Consider the following 22,307-nt stretch of genomic DNA (forward strand, 5'->3'; position numbering starts at 1 on the left):
TTTAATTACACTGTTACTTTGCAGAAAATTGAACTCAGAGTTATTCTGGATGTATTGAAAATGCAGTTATTTTGTTGTGGTATTCTCAGTTTCTATACAGAAGTGTAATCATTATATGATTGAATATCATATCAACGGCAATTTCAAACCTTTCAAGAGGAAATGCTGATCAGTAAACATCTGTGTATAAATGTTGTGTATCGTAAATATTTCGAGCCAAAGGTCTTCTTTTTTTGGAAACCTAAACATGATTCCTGCTATTTAATCTGACTAAAGGATAGAAGAAGAGATTAATTCTGCCCACTAATTTAGAAAATACTCTTATTTAGCCTGCCTAATACAAAATAAACAACAATTCTGCCTGATAGACTGTCCACAAAACAATAACAAGTCCTACGCTTCCTAAATGACAGAAGAAATGCTGAACTTGAGATCCTTTTTCTTTTTGGTTCAGGATGATTGCTGACACTGAGATTGTGTTTTCAGTGAAATTGCAAAAGCATTCCATATGATCATGTCCTATAAGAACTAAGAATAAACGGCGGGAAAGTAAAACGAGAGTGCTGAAGGTCACTTGTCGGCACCTTTCGCCTGTATGTGATCCACGTGTAACCTTCTCCAGCCAACATTTGTTTTGCCGACGGGCGTCTATTGAACATCTGCGGATATCTGTGTTTTTCTTCAGGCGTGGGGGAGACGGTCTCTGTTATGCAGCGCCTCAGGTTTGTGTGGCCAAAAGGCTGCTGTATAAAAGGACCGAGACGTCGATTTGAGATCTCCTGAGACAGGATCCGACCCCCATCATGATCCGACTGGTAAGGTTTCGTCCACTTTGAGATATCCCCAGCTGTTTATCACCGGCACCAACAGTTTAACAAGCTTCTCTTTCCTTTTACAGCTCATTGTTGCCACATCTGTGGCCTTGGCTCTCGGTAGGTTATTTTCAGTTCATGCTGCAATTCATTTAATTTTTGCAATTTTAAGATTTATTATCACAATATGACTTTTTTTCTAATGATTTGGCTCAAAATATTTAATTTTCCTCGTGACAGGATCATTCCAAAAGCAACATTACCCTCTAGAGGGAGGTGAGAAATTGGAAAATTTATCGATCTATCCATCCTTCCATCCATCCATCCATCGGGAGTGTTGCTAAACAAATTTTTTGTTTTTCACACAGTGCAATATCCAAAATATGCTTATACCTTCAAAGGAGGTAAGACACAAACACTGAACATTTCAGTTTTTTTTTTTCTTTTTACAGTTTAATTTCCCAAATCATATTTCTGAATAGACAGCAGTGAAGGTCACAAACAGCAGCAGTTAAAGACACTGATGTGCATATATTGGTAAACAAACCTCTAAAAAATCTAAATGAAGTAAATATGTACCTTTAATATCTTTACTCTTCAGTACAAAGTGAGATTATGCATGCTTTCTTTGTGCGTGTGTGTGCATTTCTGATGTCCTAGCACAGTCCAAAAACATTTGTTTGTGGTTAATTATCAATGTTTATTATGTTTTATTGTTTACTCTGTGACAGACTGGATATCTCTCCTATCTGTATCTGGTTTCCACCAAGACTCAGCTGGAAATGGGTCCAAAACCACAGATTAGATAAAACATTGCAGAAGACGGTTGGATTATGTTTAAATTACACAGTGAATAATTCCTTGGTCACTTTTTACAGTGTTTCAGGCCATCGGAGCAAAGGCAGAACCCCTATGACAGTTCTTAAACATGTTTACATTTTTGCAAAGATTTTTTAAGATGTTTATTAAAAATGAGCATTTCTGATTGTTGTTTGTCACACAGGACCATCTTCTCGATTTTCTCAGCTTTCAGGAGGAGGTAACACACGATTTTATCCTGTTATCGATTGTTGTGTTTCACTTGGTACAGCACACACACACACACACACACACACACACGCGTAAACCTTTGTCACACAGTTCAAGAACCATTCACCTCTCCTGGAGCAGGTAAAACTTTCTTTTTGAAATATTCACAATACTGAAAATCACAGTCAAGTTGTATTTAATAAACTATAATATCTGACATGTTGTAGATACAGATGTGCATCTTCCCTGTCGCATACTTTTGTCTTGCAAGTTATTTGCTTTTTGTATATGCAACAGTATTCTTTTACATCTATACATGCTTTTGCTTTGTTTTTGAGTGCTTGTTGAAAATGTCTTTTTGTTATTGAAATTTTCCTTTTCACAGGTCCTGGATCGGGATCTGGACCTGGAGCTGGACCTGGAGCTGGACCTGGAGCTGGACCTGGAGCTGGACCTGGACCTGGAGCGGGACCAGGACCTGGAGCCGGAGCTGGACCTGGAGCTGGGTCTGGATCAGGACCAGGGCCAGGGTCAGGGCCAGGGTCAGGACCAGGGTCAGGGTTGGGGCCTGGGTCAGGGCCGGGGTCAGGATTTGGGCCAGGTCCAGGATCTTTCCATAGAAATCCTTTTGACGGTAAGGCAATATTTCCTGCTGATATTCAAAATACTGAGCAATGCAACTTTTCTCTTTGTGAACTGGAACATCTGACAGTACACGCTGCTTTTCTGTGTGAACAACATTGCCATTGTCACAAATATGGATCTTTTACCGGGGACACCTTGATTTTGATATATAAAAACACGATTCTTTAACATTTCAGCATTTTTTTGAGTTCTCATTCAAGATGAAATATATCCTTTACCTTGTTTGTCACTCAGGACCGGGATCATTCTCTAGAAACTCTCCATTTGGAGGTAATACTCTCATTCACAATACTGAACACTGCTGTGCTTTATAGAATGTATCCACAGCTCACAAGCATGAGAATAATGGCTGTTTATATTTTTAACAAAATCCTTTCACTTTTTTTCTGTAATTGGGAGCTTATTCTCTGAATTTATCTCTTACTCTGACTATTTGGAACACAGGATCACGATTTGGACAAAGATTTCCAGGAGAAGGTGGGGTTTAAATTTCTACTGATGCATATAAAAACACACTGAACAGTTCAGTAATTTACACAGTAAAACATTTGACTTGCTGTTTTAAGAATAATCCCTAATTTATCAGGTCTGCAATCACAGTTATTAAAGCATTTTTTTTTTTTTTTGCATTGTGCTGTTCAGATTGTAATCATGTGTTCATCAGCATAATAATTTTGACTTATTGTCGTCACACAGGACCGTTTCCGGGACCTCCTTTTCCATTTCATGGTGAGACTTTCATTTGAAGTAATGTTCAAACACATTCCAACAATTTCAGTAGTTTACTTTGTACAGTGAAACTTCTAAAATAGAGGCTTCAAGTAAGAAGTTTGTGATTAAATTTTCATAAGTGTAAAAGATGATATTTGTTGCTTTGAACATTTTTCCTGTCGCATTCTTGAGCGGCTGTATGAGCAACGTCGTCATTTTTCCTTGTCATGTCTGTCATTGAATCAAAGGGTTATTGAACATGAATGGATAGAAATCTTTTTTTTTTTTTCTTACACAGGACCATTTGGACCTTATCCAGGCTATCCTTATCCTTGGGATGACGGTAAGATATTTTCTTTAACATTCCCAACATATATATAAAACATTTTATGAATAACGTTTTATTGTTTACCCCACAGGATATTTTTCCCCGTATCCCCCGTATCCTCCGTATCCTCTGTACCCTCCATACCCTCCATACCCTTACCCGTTCCCTTTCCCTCCCCCACCTCCCGGATTAGGTAAGAAATTCCTTTTAGCTGACATTTAGAAGACGTCCATCAGTATGCAGTGGTTCACTTTGGGCGGTGCAAAAATCTTACATGTTGTTTTCTCTTGTTTAAATCCAACTTAGGAGATGATGCCTTCTGTTTACCCAACATCAGTAAGCAAGTCACGCCATCCACATCTGAACTGTTGGTGGAGCACAGCGAACTGCATGCTTCCCAGAATATTTGCCTGCAACTTTCAAATTTCAGTTGTTTATTTATTTAATTATTTTTTTGCAGAATGCTGGACGCCCTGGCTCGACCGCGATGACCCCGACAAAAAGGGAGACTGGGAGCTCCATTCACAGTTCCTTGAAGAGAAGAGATGTTTTGTTTGCCCCAATCCGACTGACATTGACGTCACCACTGTGAAGGGGAACAGCGTGGCTTCAACGGGGGAAGTCATCTTCCAGTAAGTCATGTATTCTATCCGTTATTTTTATTTTTTTAATTTTTTTGCCTCTGGCAGCTCTTCACGTACACATGTTTTAAAATGTGCATCTCTTCACATCGCAAGAAACAAAACCAGCCTCTTACTGTTCACATCTCTTTTCAGGAAAGACAGCAAAGGATTTATCTGCAGAAATGAGGACCAGCCCGACGGCCGCTGCTGTGATTACCGCGTTCGCTTTGCCTGCCATGCTCCTTTCTGTGACAGAGGTATTATCTCCGTACATTATGCAAAAAAAAAAAAAAACAAACTGCACTTTGCTGCACATCATCCTAACTGTGGTCCTTTGATCATTGCAGTGTGCAACTGGACCAGGTTCTTCAGCCGAGACAACGCTTTTGCAAAGGGAGACTATGAGCTGCTGAGCGACCTGCGGGTGGATTTCCCCGGCGAAATCTGCGACGACCCAGTGGCCATTGAGGCTGTTACTGTCGACACACTGACCCCAGCCATCCACACAGGAGACAACATCCATATGTGAGTGTTTTCACAGGAAAACAACCCTTCGTACTGCAAACAACTCTATGATCTCTCAGCATTTGATCACTATAACATTTACTTTTAAAAGTTTCCAAATCATTAACACTGCGAATACTTAAATATTTATTTAAAATTTGATCTAAATTTGAGACTTTTTAATTAATAATAGTAAAACCTTCAAATTAAAAATGTTGGAAACTTTCAACAGTGCCTTCTTGGTTCCTTTACTGTATTAAATGTAATAATTAAAGGCAGTGAAATTAAACACAATGCTCAACTGATGTACTAACCTTTTCTTTTTTTTATAGCTATTGTCCCAGTAAGGGATTTGTTTGCCGGGCGGAGGACCAGCCATCCCACAGATGTCATAACTACAAAGTTCGCTTTGGATGTCCGTGCCGCTGACGGGATCATCCTTCACAACATCGCCAATAAAAGAGAAGAAAGCTCTTTCAGCTCCAGGCAACCACTTTTTTTTTTTCCTCATGGATTTTTTTTTTTTTTTTTTTTTTTTTTTTTTTAGTGTATGAATGCAGAATATAGCGAACAGACATTTTCACTTGTCACGGCTGGAATAAAAACATTTTGTACATTAGTGGTGGTTTTTGCATTGAAATGATGGTGAAGTCATAATCGGCACTCATTTTTACTTTTTTGTCACCCCGGTCTGCTTTGTCTATGATTTCTCTAATCTTCTTTTTTTTTTTTTTTTTGCTTGACTCAGCAAAAATAAAATGCCTCATGAACAGTACATCCTTCTCCCGAGAGTTTATATTTCACTAAATTTGCACTGAGCAGTTGTGTTAAAAAGGCTCAACCCAGGAATTCTTATGTCAAAACTGTTGCCATTAGAAAAATGTTCAATGAGTGAACCCAGAAAATGAGCCAATGTGTATTATCTTACATATTCAGTGAAGACCTTAAGGCCAGGGACGGTTATTTGTAGCACTTTTTCACCATACAATCAATCAAATGTCTTTCAAGAATTCATTCTAGTATGTTGAATTCATTATGACGACACACTTGATCATCTGTCCCCCGGTGGTAGCTGAACCTTCTCGCTGGTTAATTGATTGCTTACGATCCATCGTCCGTCAACGCAATAAAATGACAGCATTTTCATGAGTGATGGGGGGAGGGATTGTGAAATTTGCCAAATATACCGATGGGCAGCTGCAGTGATTCAGTTCAATTCAGTTGTGTTTATATGGTGCCAAATAGTGACACACAGTGACGCAGTGATGAGCGCTACTGCCTCACAGCAAGTAGGTCACATTGTGTGGAGTTTGCATGTTCTGTGTGTGTGTGTGTGTGTGTGTGTGTGTGTGCTTAGGTTCAATCCAAATACTGCTGCTTCCTCCCAACATGCAAGTGAGAGAGATTTAATTGGACGTTTTATTGGACTATTGTGCTGAAAGGGGAGCTCGTCTGTAAATCCGAAGTCTCTGTTCTGTGCTGTTTACCAGTCGGTCTCCGTCCCCACCCTCCTCTAGAGTCGTGTTCTTCGGGTCATGATCACCAAAACCATCCATCCATCTCCTGTGCTGCTTATCCTGTTGAGCCCTGGTCACCAGCACAAGCTGCTCGCTTTTATTGTGCACAACACTTTGAGTCACGTTATGCTGGTTTATATTAAATCTCCTCATGAGTGTGACACAACCGACTGGGATGACCTGAGCTCAAAGTTACTTTTTAAAGGTCACTGTTGCCAGAGTCAAGTTAGCCTTTTGACAAGAAGTTGTCCAACTTGATTTTCCTGGAGCCATGTGCACTGTGGCCTAATTTACGTTTTGCATAATGTCATCGTGGCCACAGATAGCTTTAAAGCCGTTCCCACACATTTTTTTCCGCCCAGGTGGCATTTTGTGACTGTCTTTATCAGCCTGTGCACTCCTTTCTCTGTCTTTTAATTACTTATAATTATGGGTGTGTCACCTTGCATTTATAAGTAGTGTTTATTTCTTCGCTTGTGTGATGCATCCGTCCTGCTTTTATGCAAACTCTCAAGACAAAAGACAGAAATTAGAAAAGCACTCAGGCCTCCGCCAAACAGCTCAACAAAAATAAGACCTATATTTACTTGCTGTACTTTGTTAGATTTCTTGAATACTGAAACATACCTGAGTGTTTTTTCCCCAGGTTCATTTTTCTTGTAATTCTATTAACAACACCATAACTACTGAAGATGGAAAAAAATCCATTTGCACCCTCCCTTTTCACTGGACTCTCAGATAATTTGGCGTTTGTTGTGTATCTGGATCTTCATTTGTTATTCCTAAGTGATGAAAATGTCACAAACCTCCAATTTGTTCCTGTTTTGGATCAGATGATCTATAATTTTGCTTGGATCTGAAACAAACTTGGAAAAATGGTTGAGGATGTATCAGGATCAGCCAGTTTTCCTGTCATTCCAGTTTTTTGGACCGAGATCTTTGACTTCCGGTCATTGTCACTGTAATTTTAACAAAAATTTCAAATCAATCCAGAATCCATGACTTAATCCGGATCACTCCCAAAATCCAACCAGTTGTTCCTTGTTCCATTTTGGATGTTTTCTCTGAAAATGTCAACATAATCTGTTCATATCTTTTTGAGGTGTGTTGCTAACAAGCAAACAAAACAACAAAACAAGCGTCTGGCGAGGCCCTTGGACATGGCGGACGTAATGATACCTCAGTGGATAACCATTATTATCTTGCGCAACCTTTTGAAATGGTGAATGAAGCAGTTAGCATCAACTAATAATTAACCCATTAACCAAATTGCCTGTGTTTAATGTATGGGTTCCCTCTGGAGGTGTGCCTGGTGCGTACTTCAGCTGGGTGTGAACGGTCACTTTTTCCTATATAAACTCCAGATCGGGTTTAGGTTTTTAGCAAAGGTTGAAAGGTTTTCCTTTGACCAAGCAGAAGCTCACAGCCCTTCTCTTCGTATCCTCAGACGTCTTGGAGGTGAGTCTTTTCTTCTTGCAGTGGAAATATTGTTTTTCTTTTAGACTTTATCTTGCAGCATATTTGCTCATATTGACCATATTTACTCATTATTTGCAGATCACATTATTTGCAATCATGTTCAGATTGGTAATGTATCATTATTATTATTATTATTATTTTATTTTTATTACTATCATCAAGTAATTGTAATGATGCGTTGAGTCTAGGAAATCACACGTTTGTTTTATTCCTCCTTCAGGTGTTTTTTGCCATTGTCGCAGGACTGGTTATTGGTAGGTTCAGTTCAAAATCTTCCTTTTTTTTTTTTTTTTTTTTTTTTAAATAACTGAACAACCCAGTAGTGCAATACCCTGAAATAAAATGCTGTGATCCTGTTTTCCAGAGAGCCACCAGCAGAGTTCAGAAGAGTCTGGTAACGTTTTCATCAACATCAAACATCATGTATCACAATTAGAATAGTACAGCATTAACATCACTTTCATATAAGTATGGTCTCTCAGCCTGTCTGAGTCGTTCCTCCTGTGGTTTAGTTCGTACAGTACACTGATTCACGCTGCTGTGTTTTTTTTTTTTTTTCAGATCTCAGTGATGAGACCAGTGAGGAGACTGTGGAACCTTTATCAGTTGGTGAGAGCTCTGACTGTATTTCATACAAACATCTCAAGAAAACCTTGCAACTGTTTTGAAAATAAGAACTTTTCTCTTTGTCATTTGTTCCATAGTGCAAAAGCTCCTCTTTAAGCCAGGTAAGAGTTTTTGATTCTTTTCACTAAAATGTTCTTCAGCAGCCCACTCCGTCAGTATTTCTGAGCTTTAACATATGACGTTGTCTGTGGGTAATTGTTTGCAAAAATTCAAAGTATAAAACATTCAAGATCACAAACCGATTTTTAAAGAAACGCATTTTAGGGCTTAGTTGGGGAAACTTTTTCAGAAGTTGCTGCACATAAGTAAAGATCTAACCAATCCAATTTCACTTTTCCAAGTCTAAGCCACTGATATTTTTTCTAAAATATATATATATATATATATATATATATATATATATATATATATATATATATATATATATATATATATATATATATATATGTATATATATATATATATATATATTTTTTTTTTTTTTTTCTCAATATTATCTGTGGATCCAAACAGCCATTTACAGTTACCTGTATTATTTGTTTTGAATAAACGTAAAAATACAGGAAATTCAGGACCATTCCAAGTATTGTTACTAAACATGAGGGAACGGTGTGTCAGCTCACTACAGGTGCTTCCAAGTTGACCACCTTGCTTCGCTTAGCATTTAAAATCGCTTTTTTGTTGTCGTCATCGTCGTGAAGGAGATGAATCTCAACCAGCAGTTAAATTCTCCTGAACTGCCTCTCGTGTTTGTCCCACAGGTGTCAGTCCCTTCCCACCTTACCCGTTAGGAGGAAGTAAGACATTCCTTTTCAGCTGAGATTTGAAATGCACATTAAAATAATTTGGTTAACTTTTCAAATAAAACTTTGACACTGTCTCTTTCTGTCTTGTTTGACTCTCCATTCAGAACCGCCCTGTTACTATCCCGTCCACATCAGTAAGCACAGTTCACTGTTCACCTGTATTTCTATGAGACATTTTCTCCTGAATGAGTCACAATACTACATCCACCGATGAATTATCGAAGGAGAGTTGTTCATAAGTGTATTTAATGTCCAGGGTGTTGGACCGAATGGTTTGACAGCGATGACCCCTGTGATGAAGGAGATTTTGAAACCCTTGAGAAGCTCCGTAGAGCGTATCCCGGAAAGATCTGCCCCAATGCGACTGGAATCGAGGTCCAAAGTGTGTCTGGGTACTCTCCGAGACAAACTGGAGATGTGATCTACAAGTAAGTTCTGTCCTGATCTTCAACATGTCGAGTCTTTACTACCCAGCAGGCTTGTTGGTCCAGAATGAGCAGAGTCCATCAGGCTGATTCACTTTTCTCTGTGTCTTGACAGAAGCGACTCGGTGACAGGATTCATCTGCAGGAACCAGGACCAGCCAGGGAAGACGTGCAATGATTATCGTGTTCGTTTCAGCTGCCACCCTCCTTTCTGTGGCGGAGGAGGTGAGAAATACCTTTTACTACATGTACTACATGAAGCTGCTTTCCTGTTTTTCCATTATTAATGTTTAATAGTCGGAGATTCGCTTCAGTTTTTCAACAATAATCCCTCTTTTGCTCACTGCAGTGTGCTGGACTGAATTTTTCAACCGAGACGACCCCTCTGTAACGGGAGACTGGGAGCTTCTGAAGCTGCTGCAGAGAGAAAACCCTGGAAAGATCTGTGACCACCCCCTGTTCATTGAGGCAGTTACCAGTGACACAAACGCTCCAGCCTACACCACAGGAGATACATTTTACAGGTAAGTTCTCTCGTAAAAGTAAAAACCTTCCCCCTAGTTTAAATGATGTGTTGCCTAAACAACTACTGAAAAAAAAATGCTACCAGTGCATGCTTGTTTATTTTATAAATCTGATTGGAATGTTTTCTAGGTTCAGTCCGAGCCAGGGATTCGTCTGCCGCCGTCGGGATCAGAGAAGGCGCTTCTGCAGGGACTACAAAGTTCGCTTTGGGTGCCCATGCAAATATTAAGACACAATTCCTCGACACTGCAAGGACAGAAGACGATCATGTTTTCAGTGATTTGATTTTGCTTTAGTTTTTGTCTGCAGTTTATTGTCTTCTGTGTTTCATAACAAATGAATATTAAGTAGTAAACAACAAGGTGTAATCTTATCGTACAATATAGCTGGTGTGGACATATTCAGAGGTTGCAGGTCACAAAAGCCTGTAATGTATATTACTGTGGGAACCTGAATGAGAAGGATTTTTTTATATTGTCTACACTGACTACAGCAGTGATTTTTTTTTTTCTAGAAAAATGCATTTAAAGAAAACAAAAATCTTTTACGGGCTTCATCTCTCCATGTCTTTCTTGTGAGACGTCATCACATCCATGTAAATAAAGGTACTGGTCAAGAGCAAATGTTGTTGTGTCTTTTTTTTCTATTTGTGTGAAGTTGTTCAAACTACCTGACAGACCAAGATAAAAGCTGAATTTGGTTTAAGTTCAGCCGGGCTCTGTGTGTTCCGATCTTTCCATGTGCCATGAGAATTTATTTTGAGTTGTCTTGTGGTTCTTTTTTATTCAGGAACACAAAAAATATTATTTTCACAAAACAAACACTGCTCCCTTTGGTGCAATGGTCCAGCTTTAACACAGTGTTTATTTCCCTTAGGAAATTAGCATTTGGCACTGAAAGGAAACAAAAAAAAAGAGGAATGCAACTTTTCCATTTGCTGCTGTTGAAAAATACTGCGATTGTTGGGGTTATGGTGATGTGCCTGCATTTTCTGTCATTCAGCTTTGATTATGCCTGCATGTCTCGTTCAGCATTTTAAAGCCCACAAAAATTGAGAAGACACACATACAGAGAGCTAAATACAAGCCACACGTTTCTTTTCACCTCCTTACTATCTGTGATAAAAATCAAGACAACGTTTTGCTATTGGCGGTTAAATAAAACAAAACCTGCACCATTGAAAAGCAACAGAAGCACGAAGCTTTGGCGCATTATGGAGTTCCTTTCTCTTCCATTAATCTTCCAATATTCCAGGGCTGTGAAGCCCTATTTATAGACTGCAAGATGATTAAGTGGCGAAGCACTGCGCAACAACGGGAACCAAGCTCATTTTCTTTTTTCTTTAACATCCCTTCTTACTTATTCCTCACCTACCTCACCCACTCTCTTTCTCCTCATCTGAGCTCTTCTCATATCCATCAGGTTCCTGCTCTTTCTCTCAGTCCTTTTATTCATTAAGAATATAAATTATAAAGTACCCTACCCTCTGTGGATTTCAAGTTGGGGCTGATGCATTTCCAGACCGTCTGGATAGCCCCGCCCCGAACGGTCAGTGCGTCACTCTGGCCAATCTGGCTGTTCTGCAGCGATGAGAAATTCCAGGATTTCACAAAAGGTCAGATGGCAACATTGTTCCCCTGAGTAAATTTGACTGAAGGGCACTGAGCAAAAACTGGTTTGTTTCTTTGATACGCCCAGGTCGCTGCATTTTTGTGTGGGAAGTTGTGAAATTACTGCATGTACTGCTTTCCAAAGTGATGGTTTAGGATTTAATGCTAAATGTTGCAATATTAATGTTATTGTGATGGGAGTACTGGTTGGCTGGAGGTTTGGAAAATGAGCCTTTGCCCTGCGAACCCCACTGCTAGACAGACTCTATCATAGCTTCCTGAACCCCCCAACTGTTGAACTCTTGAGCAGATCACAAGGTTGTTGTGAGGGAGTGGAAAGGCGCAATTGCGAAACAAGAGCCATCATCCCCCTGCCTTGGTTTCATTGCAACTTAATGTAAACCACTGACATATTTTCATGCATAAACAAAACAGCAGCTCTTACTTTCCATGCATACGGTTATCAGAACATGTATTAAAACTTCGGCAAACTTATTCAAAAACATTGCTTTCTGTAAAACTGTTTTGCATGTTGTTTAACCAATTCCTTCAAGGTGCTATGGTTGTAGTATGAAGGTGGATTGACTGAAGCTGAATTAAATTAATACCAAACCTAAAATATTAATTATCCCCTAGCCAGCAAACCTAGGTCATGATGGACCAAATTTAAAGAAAAAACAAAGCTTTTTCAGATCAAGATGTACACCTTTTTAAAAGGTGAACCTATGCTTGGATACCTACTGTAGAATTATTGCAAATATTTTTGTCATACTGTTTTGCATTTAAGTCCTTGACAGGGTTGGGTTTGGAACGGCTAAAACCGCTCTGTGAAGTCAAAAGAGACGCAGCAAAACACAAATCGCTGCAGGTCATCCATCCAACTGTTTGTCCATCCATCCAACCAACCATCCGTCCATCCATCCATTCATAAGAAACAATCCCAATTATTTACCACATCTGTTCAGTTGTCAAACTGTACTTGATAAGCAAATCTGGTCCCCAAAATGGTGATTCTTTACCATCCTGTTTCGTGGTTTGGGTCTACTTCGCCATTTGTTGTTTCATTTCTTTTTAATATTTTAGTTTAGACTGTCAAAGATAAAAAAAAAATGAAGGTGTCGTTAAAACCGATGACTAAATAGTTAAAAGCGAAACAAAAACTAAAATATCTTTGCTATCTGAAGTATCACTATTTCACCAAGGATCAGATCCATAAAAAACGTTTACAAAAGTTTTTTTTTTCTTTTTTCTTTTTTTAAAGGTGATTTTCTACAACCCAAGGCTGATGGTCAGGGTCCAGCTCCACAGTTACTCTGGCAGAGGATCAGTCAGTCAGTCTGTCTGTCCATCTGTCCATCCATGATGCAGCCATCCATTCAAAAGTATTATTCCCACTGCAATGGCTGACTGCAAGTTGGCAGTTCTTAAAACTGTGTGTGCATCGTTTCTGTTTCACATCCGTGGAATTCTGTATATCTTGTTTTGCTGGATAAGGTCTAGCTTGCCAAATCCTCTTTTAATCTTTGATTTGGAATATTGAAGCTGAAACCGTACACACATCTGTTAAGTCATAAACTATAAAACACATATACCATAAGGAAGAAATGTTCCCCTTTTTTTTCTTTGTTAAGCATCAGTCCATCCGTTCAACAGACTCAGGCCCACAATAATTGTTTTACTGCAATTTTACATTTCTTAAACCCTGGTTGCTCAACAAGAAGTTGTTTCTTTCCAAAAAAATGCAGTTCTTCAAAACTTGTATTGCTGGTTAAGGTCTGTCCAACCAGTTCCTCTTTGAGCTTGGGTTGGGTTTGGAATAACGAAGCATCATTTCTGGAGTCTTTTTTTTTTTTCCCTTAATGGGCCCGTTGGAATTTCCACCGCCAAACGACTGATGCTTATCTCCTTTTTTTAAAGTGCATCTAAAGGAAAAAAGAAGAATTTGTTATCTTTCTGCAAACATTCTTGGGTGTGTGCTGTCAGGCACCATTCCATTGGGTGGGACCTCTTACCGACGACTATATAAGGAGCATCTTGGTGGTCAGACAGGAGGAGAGAATCACACAGCAGCGGTGTTTCTTCTGAGGGCTTGTGGGTGAGTATCCATTTGGATCGTAGCATGAAAATGTCTCACTTGGACTGAAATTGCACATTTAGGTGTATTTGCAATCCAAGTTCTCTTTCTATATATGGAAATGTTGAAATGCAATCTGAGCAGCCATGCTTCCTTTCACAGGTCCTTGTCATCTGTGATCATGTTCGGATTGGTAACGTTCAACCGTTTCTCCTTATGTTTACCTTTTCAATCACCAGCATGTGGACTTACTTGAAATGATCTGTTTTCTTTTATAGATTCTTGTTGTCATTTTTGGAGGATTGGTTGCAGGTGGGTTCAAACAAATGTTTTAATTAAAAATTTCAGAATTTTTTTTTGCAAGCACTAAAATTCTTTTTTTCTTGTTTTCTTTCTCAGAAGGCCATCACGTGACTGAGTCAACGGGTAACTCATTAAACTTTCAGATACCATCCATCATTATCCATTTCTTGTAAAGAACTTGGTCCTTTTCTGTAAGGTGCAAGGAAAATAACACTTGTTTTTTTCCCCCATCTGTCCCAACAGCAACAAAAGGTGAGGATCCATGATCATTTACAAGAATACTCTTCATCATAAAAGTAGAACTTTTTTTTTTTTTTTTTTTTTTTTTTACTTTAATTGAATTGTTTTTTATATTCTTCCTGAATCTGTCCACATCATGCGGACCATGCAGGCATACTGATTACACTCTCCTCATTGTTCCACGGTTTTTCAAATCATGTAAACACAAGGAAAAAACAATAAGTGATTATTCTTTTGTTTTATATTCAGGAAACATGATGATGAGGATGATGATGGAACCGACTGAGGAACCCAGTAAGTCTTTCAACTCTCAGTTAACATCCATCATTATTCATTTATTGTAAAGAACCAGGCTTTTTTTCTGGAACATGCAAGGAAAATAACACTTTCATTTCAATCTGTTCCACAGAATCAACAGATGGAGGTATGAGAGTTCTCGATCATTCACAGAAACAATCTTCATGATAAAAGTAAAATTTTTCCATTTTCAAGTGAAACTTCAGTTACTCTCTTTGACTCTGTCCTCGTCACGGGGGCCATGCAGACACTATGATTACAGTCCCTTCATTGTTACATAGTTTTTCAAAGCATGTTAAAAGAAAAAAACAACAACAAATTGTACTTTTTTTAAATTTAGGAAGCATGAGGATGATGATGGAACCGACTGAGGAACCAAGTAAGTCTTTAAACTCTCAGTTAACATCCATCATCATTCATTTATTGTCAAGAACCAAGTGATATTCTGTAAGATGAAAGAAAAATAACACTATATTTCAATCTGTCCCACAGCATCAACAGACGGCGGTACGAGAGTTCTCCATCATTCACAGGAACAATCTTCAAGATAAAAGTTGAATTTTTCAACTTTGGTTGAAACCTCTTTCATTTTCTTTTTCAACTTTTACATCTTGTGGACCAGGTGTAATGATGACTGTCCCTTCGTTGTTATACAGTTTTTCAAAGTATGTTAACAGATGAACAAAACAACAACAAATTGTTCTTTTATTATTTAATTATTCAGGAAGCATGATGAGGATGATGATGGAACCGACTGAGGAACCCAGTAAGTCTTTAAACTCTCAGTTAACATCCATCATCCTTCATTTATTGTAAAGAACCAGGCTTTTTTTCTGGAACATGCAAGGAAAATAACACTTTCATTTCAATCTGTTCCACAGAATCAACAGATGGAGGTATGAGAGTTCTCGATCATTCACAGAAACAATCTTCATGATAAAGCAGATTTTTTTACATCTTTGATTGAAACCTCAGCTATTCCTCCTGAATCTGTCCCCTTAAAAGAAGAACTAAAGAACAGTACGATTTTTTTTCTTCAGGAAACATGAGGATGATGATGCCAACTCATGACCCGCGTAAGTCATTAAACTCTCAGTTAACATCCAGCGTTATTCCTTTATTTTAAAGATCCAAGCTATTTTCTGGAAGATGCAAGGAAAATAACACTTTTTTTCTGTCTTTCCCAACAGCAACGAAAGGTGAGAGTTCCTCATCATTCACAGGAACAATCTTCAAGATAAAAGTTACATTTTTTTCCATCTTTTGTTGAAACCTCTTTCGTTTTCTACTTCAAAGTGTTTACATCATGGGGTTCAGGTTTAATGATTACAGTCCCCTCATTGTTCCACAATGTTACAAAGATGAACAAAATAACAACAAATTCTTCTTTTATTGTTTAATTATTCAGGAAACATGATGATGAGGATGATGATGGAACCGACTGAGGAACCCAGTAAGTCTTTCAACTCTCAGTTAACATCCATCATCCTTCATTTATTGTAAAGAACCAAGTGATATTCTGTAAGATCAAAGAAAACTAACACTATATTTCAATCTGTCCCACAGCATCAACAGACGGCGGTACGAGAGTTCTCCATCATTCACAGGAACAATCTTCAAGATAAAAGTTGAATTTTTCAACTTTGATTGAAACCTCTTTCATTTTCTTTTTCAACTTTTACATCTTGTGGACCAGGTGTAATGATGACTGTCCCTTCGTTGTTGCACAGTTTTTCAAAGTATGTTAACAGATGAACAAAACAACAACAAATTGTTCTTTTATTACTTAATTATTCAGGAAGCATGATGAGGATGATGATGGAACCGACTGAGGAACCCAGTAAGTCTTTAAACTCTCAGTTAACATCCATCATCCTTCATTTATTGTAAAGAACCAGGCTTTTTTTCTGGAACATGCAAGGAAAATAAAACTTTCATTTCAATCTGTTCCACAGAATCAACAGATGGAGGTATGAGAGTTCTCGATCATTCACAGAAACAATCTTCAAGATAAAGCAGATTTTTTACATCTTTGATTGAAACCTCAGCTATTCCTCCTGAATCTGTCCCCTTAAAAGAAGAACTAAAGAACAGTACGATTTTTTTTTCTTCAGGAAACATGAGGATGATGATGCCAACTCATGACCCACGTAAGTCATTAAACTCTCAGTTAACATCCACCGTTATTAATTTATTTTAAAGATCCAAGCTATTTTCTGGGAGATGCAAGGAAAATAACACTTTTTTTCCGTCTTTCCCAACAGCAACGAAAGGTGAGAGTTCCTCATCATTCACAGGAACAATCTTCAAGATAAAAGTTACATTTTTTTCCATCTTTTGTTGAAACCTCTTTCGTTTTCCTCTTGATCGTGTTTCCGTCATGTGGATCAGGCGTAGTGATTACAGTCCCCTCATTGTTCCACAATGTTACAAAGAAGAACAAAACAACAGCAAATTCTTCTTTTATTGTTTAATTATTCAGGAAACATGATGATGAGGATGATGATGGAACCGACTGAGGAACCCAGTAAGTCTTTAAACTCTCAGTTAACATCCATCATCCTTCATTTATTGTAAAGAACCAGGCTTTTTTTCTGGAACATGCAAGGAAAATAACACTTTCATTTCAATCTGTTCCACAGAATCAACAGATGGAGGTATGAGAGTTCTCGATCATTCACAGAAACAATCTTCATGATAAAAGTAAAATTTTTCCATTTTCAAGTGAAACTTCAGTTACTCTCTTTGACTCTGTCCTCGTCACGGGGGCCATGCAGACACTATGATTACAGTCCCCTCATTGTTACATAGTTTTTCAAAGCATGTTAAAAGAAAAAAAACAACAAATTGTACTTTTTTTAAATTTAGGAAGCATGAGGATGATGATGGAACCGACTGAGGAACCCAGTAAGTCTTTAAACTCTCAGTTAACATCCATCATCCTTCATTTATTGTCAAGAACCAGGTTATTTTCTAGAAGATAAGAGGAAAATAACACCTTTTTTTTTTATCTTTCCCAACAGCAACGAAAGGTGAGGGTTCTCCATCATTCACAGGAACAATCTTCAAGATAAAAGTTGAATTTCTCAACTTTGATTGAAACCTCTTTCATTTTCTTCTTCAACGTGTTTACATCATGGGGTTCAGGTTTAATGATTACAGTCCCCTCATTGTTCCACAATGTTACAAAGATGAACAAAATAACAACAAATTCTTCTTTTATTGTTTAATTATTCAGGAAGCATGATGAGGATGATGATGGAACCGACTGAGGAACCCAGTAAGTCTTTAAACTCTCAGTTAACATCCATCATCCTTCACTTATTGTAAAGAACCAGGCTTTTTTTTCTGGAACATGCAAGGAAAATAACACTTTCATTTCAATCTGTTCCACAGAATCAACAGATGGAGGTATGAGAGTTCTCGATCATTCACAGAAACAATCTTCATGATAAAGTAGATTTTTTACATCTTTGATTGAAACCTCAGCTATTCCTTCTGAATCTCTCCCCTTAAAAGGAGAACTAAAGAACAGTACGATTTTTTTTCTTCAGGAAACATGAGGATGATGATGCCAACTCATGACCCACGTAAGTCATTAAACTCTCAGTTAACATCCACCGTTATTAATTTATTTTAAAGATCCAAGCTATTTTCTGGGAGATGCAAGGAAAATAACACTTTTTTTCTGTCTTTCCCAACAGCAACGAAAGGTGAGAGTTCCTCATCATTCACAGGAACAATCTTCAAGATAAAAGTTACATTTTTTTCCATCTTTTGTTGAAACCTCTTTCGTTTTCTTCTTCAACATGTTTATATCATGGGGTTCAGGTTTAATGATTACAATCCCCTCATCGTTCCACAATGTTACAAAGATGAACAAAATAACAACAAATTCTTCTTTTATTGTTTAATTATTCAGGAAACATGATGATGAGGATGATGATGGAACCGACTGAGGAACCCAGTAAGTCTTTAAACTCTCAGTTAACATCCATCATCCTTCATTTATTGTAAAGAACCAGGCTTTTTTTCTGGAACAAGCAAGGAAAATAACACTTTCATTTCAATCTGTTCCACAGAATCAACAGATGGAGGTATGAGAGTTCTCGATCATTCACAGAAACAATCTTCATGATGAAAGTAAAATTTTTCCATTTTCAAGTGAAACTTCAGTTACTCTCTTTGACTCTGTCCTCGTCACGGGGGCCATGCAGACACCATGATTACAGTCCCCTCATTATTACATAGTTTTTCAAAGCATATTAAAAGAAAAAAACAACAACAAATTGTACTTTTTTAAATTTAGGAAGCATGAGGATGATGATGGAACCGACTGAGGAACCCAGTAAGTTTTTAAACTCTCAGTTAACATCCATCATCCTTCATTTATTGTAAAGAACCAAGTGATATTCTGTAAGATGAAAGAAAAATAACACTATATTTCAATCTGTCCCACAGCATCAACAGACGGCGGTACGAGAGTTCTCCATCATTCACAGGAACAATCTTCAAGATAAAAGTTGAATTTTTCAACTTTGGTTGAAACCTCTTTCATTTTCTTTTTCAACTTTTACATCTTGTGGACCAGGCGTAATGATGACTGTCCCTTCGTTGTTACACAGTTTTTCAAAGTATGTTAACAGATGAACAAAACAACAACAAATTGTTCTTTTATTATTTAATTATTCAGGAAGCATGATGAGGATGATGATGGAACCGACTGAGGAACCCAGTAAGTCTTTAAACTCTCAGTTAACATCCATCATCCTTCATTTATTGTAAAGAACCAGGCTTTTTTTCTGGAACATGCAAGGAAAATAACACGTTTTTTTCATCTCTCCCAACAGCAACAGAAGGTGAGGGTTCTTGATCATTCACAGGAACAATCTTCAAGATAAAGTAGATTTTTTACATCTTTGATTGAAACCTCAGCTATTCCTCCTGAATCTGTCCCCTTAAAAGAAGAACTAAAGAACAGTACGATTTTTTTTTTCTTCAGGAAACATGAGGATGATGATGCCAACTCATGACCCGCGTAAGTCATTAAACTCTCAGTTAACATCCACCGTTATTCATTTATTTGAAATAACCAAGTTATTTTCTGGAAGATGCAAGGAAAATAACACTTTTTTTCCGTCTTTCCTAACAGCAACGAAAGGTGAGAGTTCCTCATCATTCACAGGAACAATCTTCAAGAAAAAAGCTAAATTTTTTCCCTTTTTTTTTTGAAACCTCTTTTGTTTTCCTCTTCAACGTGTTCACATCATGTGGATCAGGCGTAGTGACTACATTCCCCTCATTGTTCCTCAGTTTTTCAAATCATGTCAAAAGAAGGAAAAAAACAAAACAACAAGAGATTATTATTTTCTTTCAAATTCAGGAAACATGATGATGAGGATGATGGAATCAACTGAGGAACCCAGTAAGTCTTTAAACTCTCAGTTAACATCCATCGTTATTCATTAATTGTAACGAACCATGTGATTTTCTGTAAGATGCAAAGAAAATAACACTTTGATTTTCATCTGTCCCACAGAAACAACAGATGGCGGTATGAGAGTTCTCGGTAGTTCAAAGGAACAATCTTCTTGAAAAAAGTAGAATTTTTCCATCTTTGACTGAAACCTCTCTTTTTCTTCCTGAATCTGTCCTCGTCACGGGGACAATCAGGGACAATGATTACAGTCCCCTCATTATGACACAGTTTTTTTTCAAGTGTGTTATAAATTGAAAAAGTAACAACGCTGTCCCCTCATTATTCTATTCCAATACAGGAAGCATGATGATGGCGGCCACTGCCGGACCAGGTAAATGTGATGTAGAAAATATTTTAAACACATCTACCGGACTGTTTTAAATGCGAGGAACCATCAATTTTCACGCGATATCAGGTTTTGGATCAATTTCACAATAAAAGTATGAGTTCTCCATCATTTGATTAACAAGTCTTTTTTTTTTTTCTCTCTCTCCCTGAAACTTGCTTCCTCACGGGGACCAGAAGTGATGAGTAAGTACCTCCACTTTTCCCAGTTTGATGAAACAACAGGTCTTTCAATCAGCGTTTGCTTTCAGAAAAGTGTTCTGACACCTTTTAGTTTTGATCTGTCTCCCGTGAGGAATCCAGATTCGATGAAAGATTAGACCCTACTGCCAACTGAAAACTTGTTGCATCCTGTTTTTGGTGTGGGTTATTAATATTCTTCTCGTTTGTATTTCTCTCACAGATGCATCAATGGCAGGTAAGAGCATTAAACCACATTCTGTTGCATTTGAATCTGTAACAGTTCTATTTTTTTTTTTAACCTATGAGCTGTGTTGATCACCTCTTTTCTTGGCTTTTTTTTCAGCTTTTCATCCTATTCGACCTTTTGAGCCTTGCTACGATTCCACCCACATCAGTAAGACCCTCACATCCTTTGTTTATGCTTTTAGTGTCTGTGCTTATTGAGGCTAAATATGCTCGCTTGCAGAATGATCAAATGACCTGTGCCTTTTGTATTTTTCCTCCTCCAGAATGCTGGACCGACTGGTTTGACAGAGATGACCCCAGTGGAAGTGGAGACTGGGAAACCCTATCCTTGCTGCGCAGAAGATATCCCGGAAAGATCTGTGACAAGCCCGCAGACATCGAGGTCCAAACTGTGTCTGGCATCCCTTTGTCTCAAACAAGGGATGTGATTGATAAGTAAGTGCTGAACTTGTAGGGAACGTTAAAGTGTGTTTGACACATACAACGTTCAACATACATGTTGAGTTTTCCCGATGATATTTAAGTTTTATAATCACTTTTTTTTTTCTCTAAATTAGTCGTAGAATTGCTGACCAGCCAGTTGTGTGATTCATTGAGTGTCCCTTTATTATTTTTTTCTTTCCAGAAGTGACACCACTACAGGGTTTATCTGCAGAAACAGTGACCAGCCCTTGATGGGGGGGAGGAGGAGGAGGAGGTGCAGAGATTACCGTGTTCGTTTCAGCTGCCCCCTTCCTTTCTGTGGCGGAAGAGGTAAAATATGAATCCGTTCGAAATGTGCAGTGCGATGCTTTGCAGAGGCGGAGCTTCTTCTCGTCTTTCTTGAGCGACAGAGGATGGTGTGTTAATGCTGAAAACTTGCACTGCTTCTCTTCCCTCCCTGCAGTGTGCTGGACAAAGTGGTTTAATCGGGATCATCCCAGTGGAAGCGGAGACTGGGAAACGCTGAGGAGCCTTAGACGTGAGAACCCGGGGCAAATCTGTGCCAACCCGCTGTTCATTGAGGCCGTCACCGTCCACACGTTGAGGCCAGCCATCTACACAAGAGATAACATCTATGTGTAAGTTTCTTCATAAGATTAAACTTTGAGAAAAGGCACTGAAAATTTGATTTTTAACCTGTGCATCTTTTTCTGTGAGGTTTCTAATCATTTAGACATCTAAATGTTTGTTTTCCTTTATGTCTTTGTTTGTTACCTTTAGCATGATCAGTGTTTCTTCTTTCTTTTTAAATGCATTTATCAACATTTGAAAGTAGCAACACAATCAACACTATGTCCTCTGTTTGTCACACCATGAAGCAGATTTTTGCTTGAAACCTTTTTTTGATACCATTTCATGAAGGAGTGTTTATATGACTCACTAATTTATATCTTGGTATCATTTTTCAGGTACAACCCAACTGAGGGATTCGTCTGCCGGAATTCGGATCAGAGATACGGCAGGTGTCAGAATTACCAGGTTCGCTTTGCGTGCCTGTGCTGAATGCAGACCAATGC

At 38.2% G+C, this 22,307-nt stretch overlaps 2 protein-coding genes and 1 pseudogene across 2 annotated transcripts; all 3 read left to right on the forward strand.

Moving 5' to 3' along the window:
* Positions 1 to 803: 803 nt before the first annotated feature.
* LOC115402315 (uncharacterized) lies at positions 804 to 5,109 on the forward strand. Its single transcript, XM_030110825.1, has 7 exons — positions 804 to 815; positions 899 to 932; positions 3,617 to 3,718; positions 3,986 to 4,157; positions 4,302 to 4,411; positions 4,493 to 4,673; positions 4,985 to 5,109. Exons 1-7 carry the CDS (start codon positions 804 to 806, stop codon positions 5,079 to 5,081), a joined length of 708 nt encoding a protein of 235 aa, XP_029966685.1. The 3' UTR covers positions 5,082 to 5,109.
* Positions 5,110 to 7,329: 2,220 nt separating this feature from the next.
* Positions 7,330 to 10,260, forward strand: LOC115402316 (mucin-5AC-like; annotated as a pseudogene).
* Positions 10,261 to 20,349: 10,089 nt separating this feature from the next.
* Positions 20,350 to 22,293, forward strand: LOC115402317 (cartilage intermediate layer protein 2-like). Its single transcript, XM_030110827.1, has 8 exons — positions 20,350 to 20,365; positions 20,557 to 20,565; positions 20,783 to 20,797; positions 20,906 to 20,956; positions 21,072 to 21,243; positions 21,434 to 21,561; positions 21,695 to 21,869; positions 22,200 to 22,293. The coding sequence occupies exons 2-8, from the start codon at positions 20,562 to 20,564 to the stop codon at positions 22,291 to 22,293; spliced, it is 639 nt and encodes a 212-aa protein (XP_029966687.1). The 5' UTR covers positions 20,350 to 20,365; positions 20,557 to 20,561.
* The last annotated feature ends 14 nt before the right edge of the window (positions 22,294 to 22,307 follow it).

This window comes from Salarias fasciatus, chromosome 15, assembly GCF_902148845.1.
Source record: "Salarias fasciatus chromosome 15, fSalaFa1.1, whole genome shotgun sequence".
Lineage (NCBI taxonomy): Eukaryota > Metazoa > Chordata > Actinopteri > Blenniiformes > Blenniidae > Salarias > Salarias fasciatus.

What these genes read in the sequence shown, in the direction of transcription:
- LOC115402315 (XM_030110825.1), top strand. An exon ending in TCCCCCACCTCCCGGATTAG is followed by an intron (nt 3,719 to 3,985) that starts GTAAGAAATTCC and finishes ATTTTTTTGCAG; the next exon opens with AATGCTGGACGCCCTGGCTC. An exon ending in TTTCTGTGACAGAGGTATTA is followed by an intron (nt 4,412 to 4,492) that starts TCTCCGTACATT and finishes CTTTGATCATTG; the next exon opens with CAGTGTGCAACTGGACCAGG.
- LOC115402317 (XM_030110827.1), top strand. An exon ending in ACAAGGGATGTGATTGATAA is followed by an intron (nt 21,244 to 21,433) that starts GTAAGTGCTGAA and finishes TTTTCTTTCCAG; the next exon opens with AAGTGACACCACTACAGGGT. An exon ending in ACAAGAGATAACATCTATGT is followed by an intron (nt 21,870 to 22,199) that starts GTAAGTTTCTTC and finishes ATCATTTTTCAG; the next exon opens with GTACAACCCAACTGAGGGAT.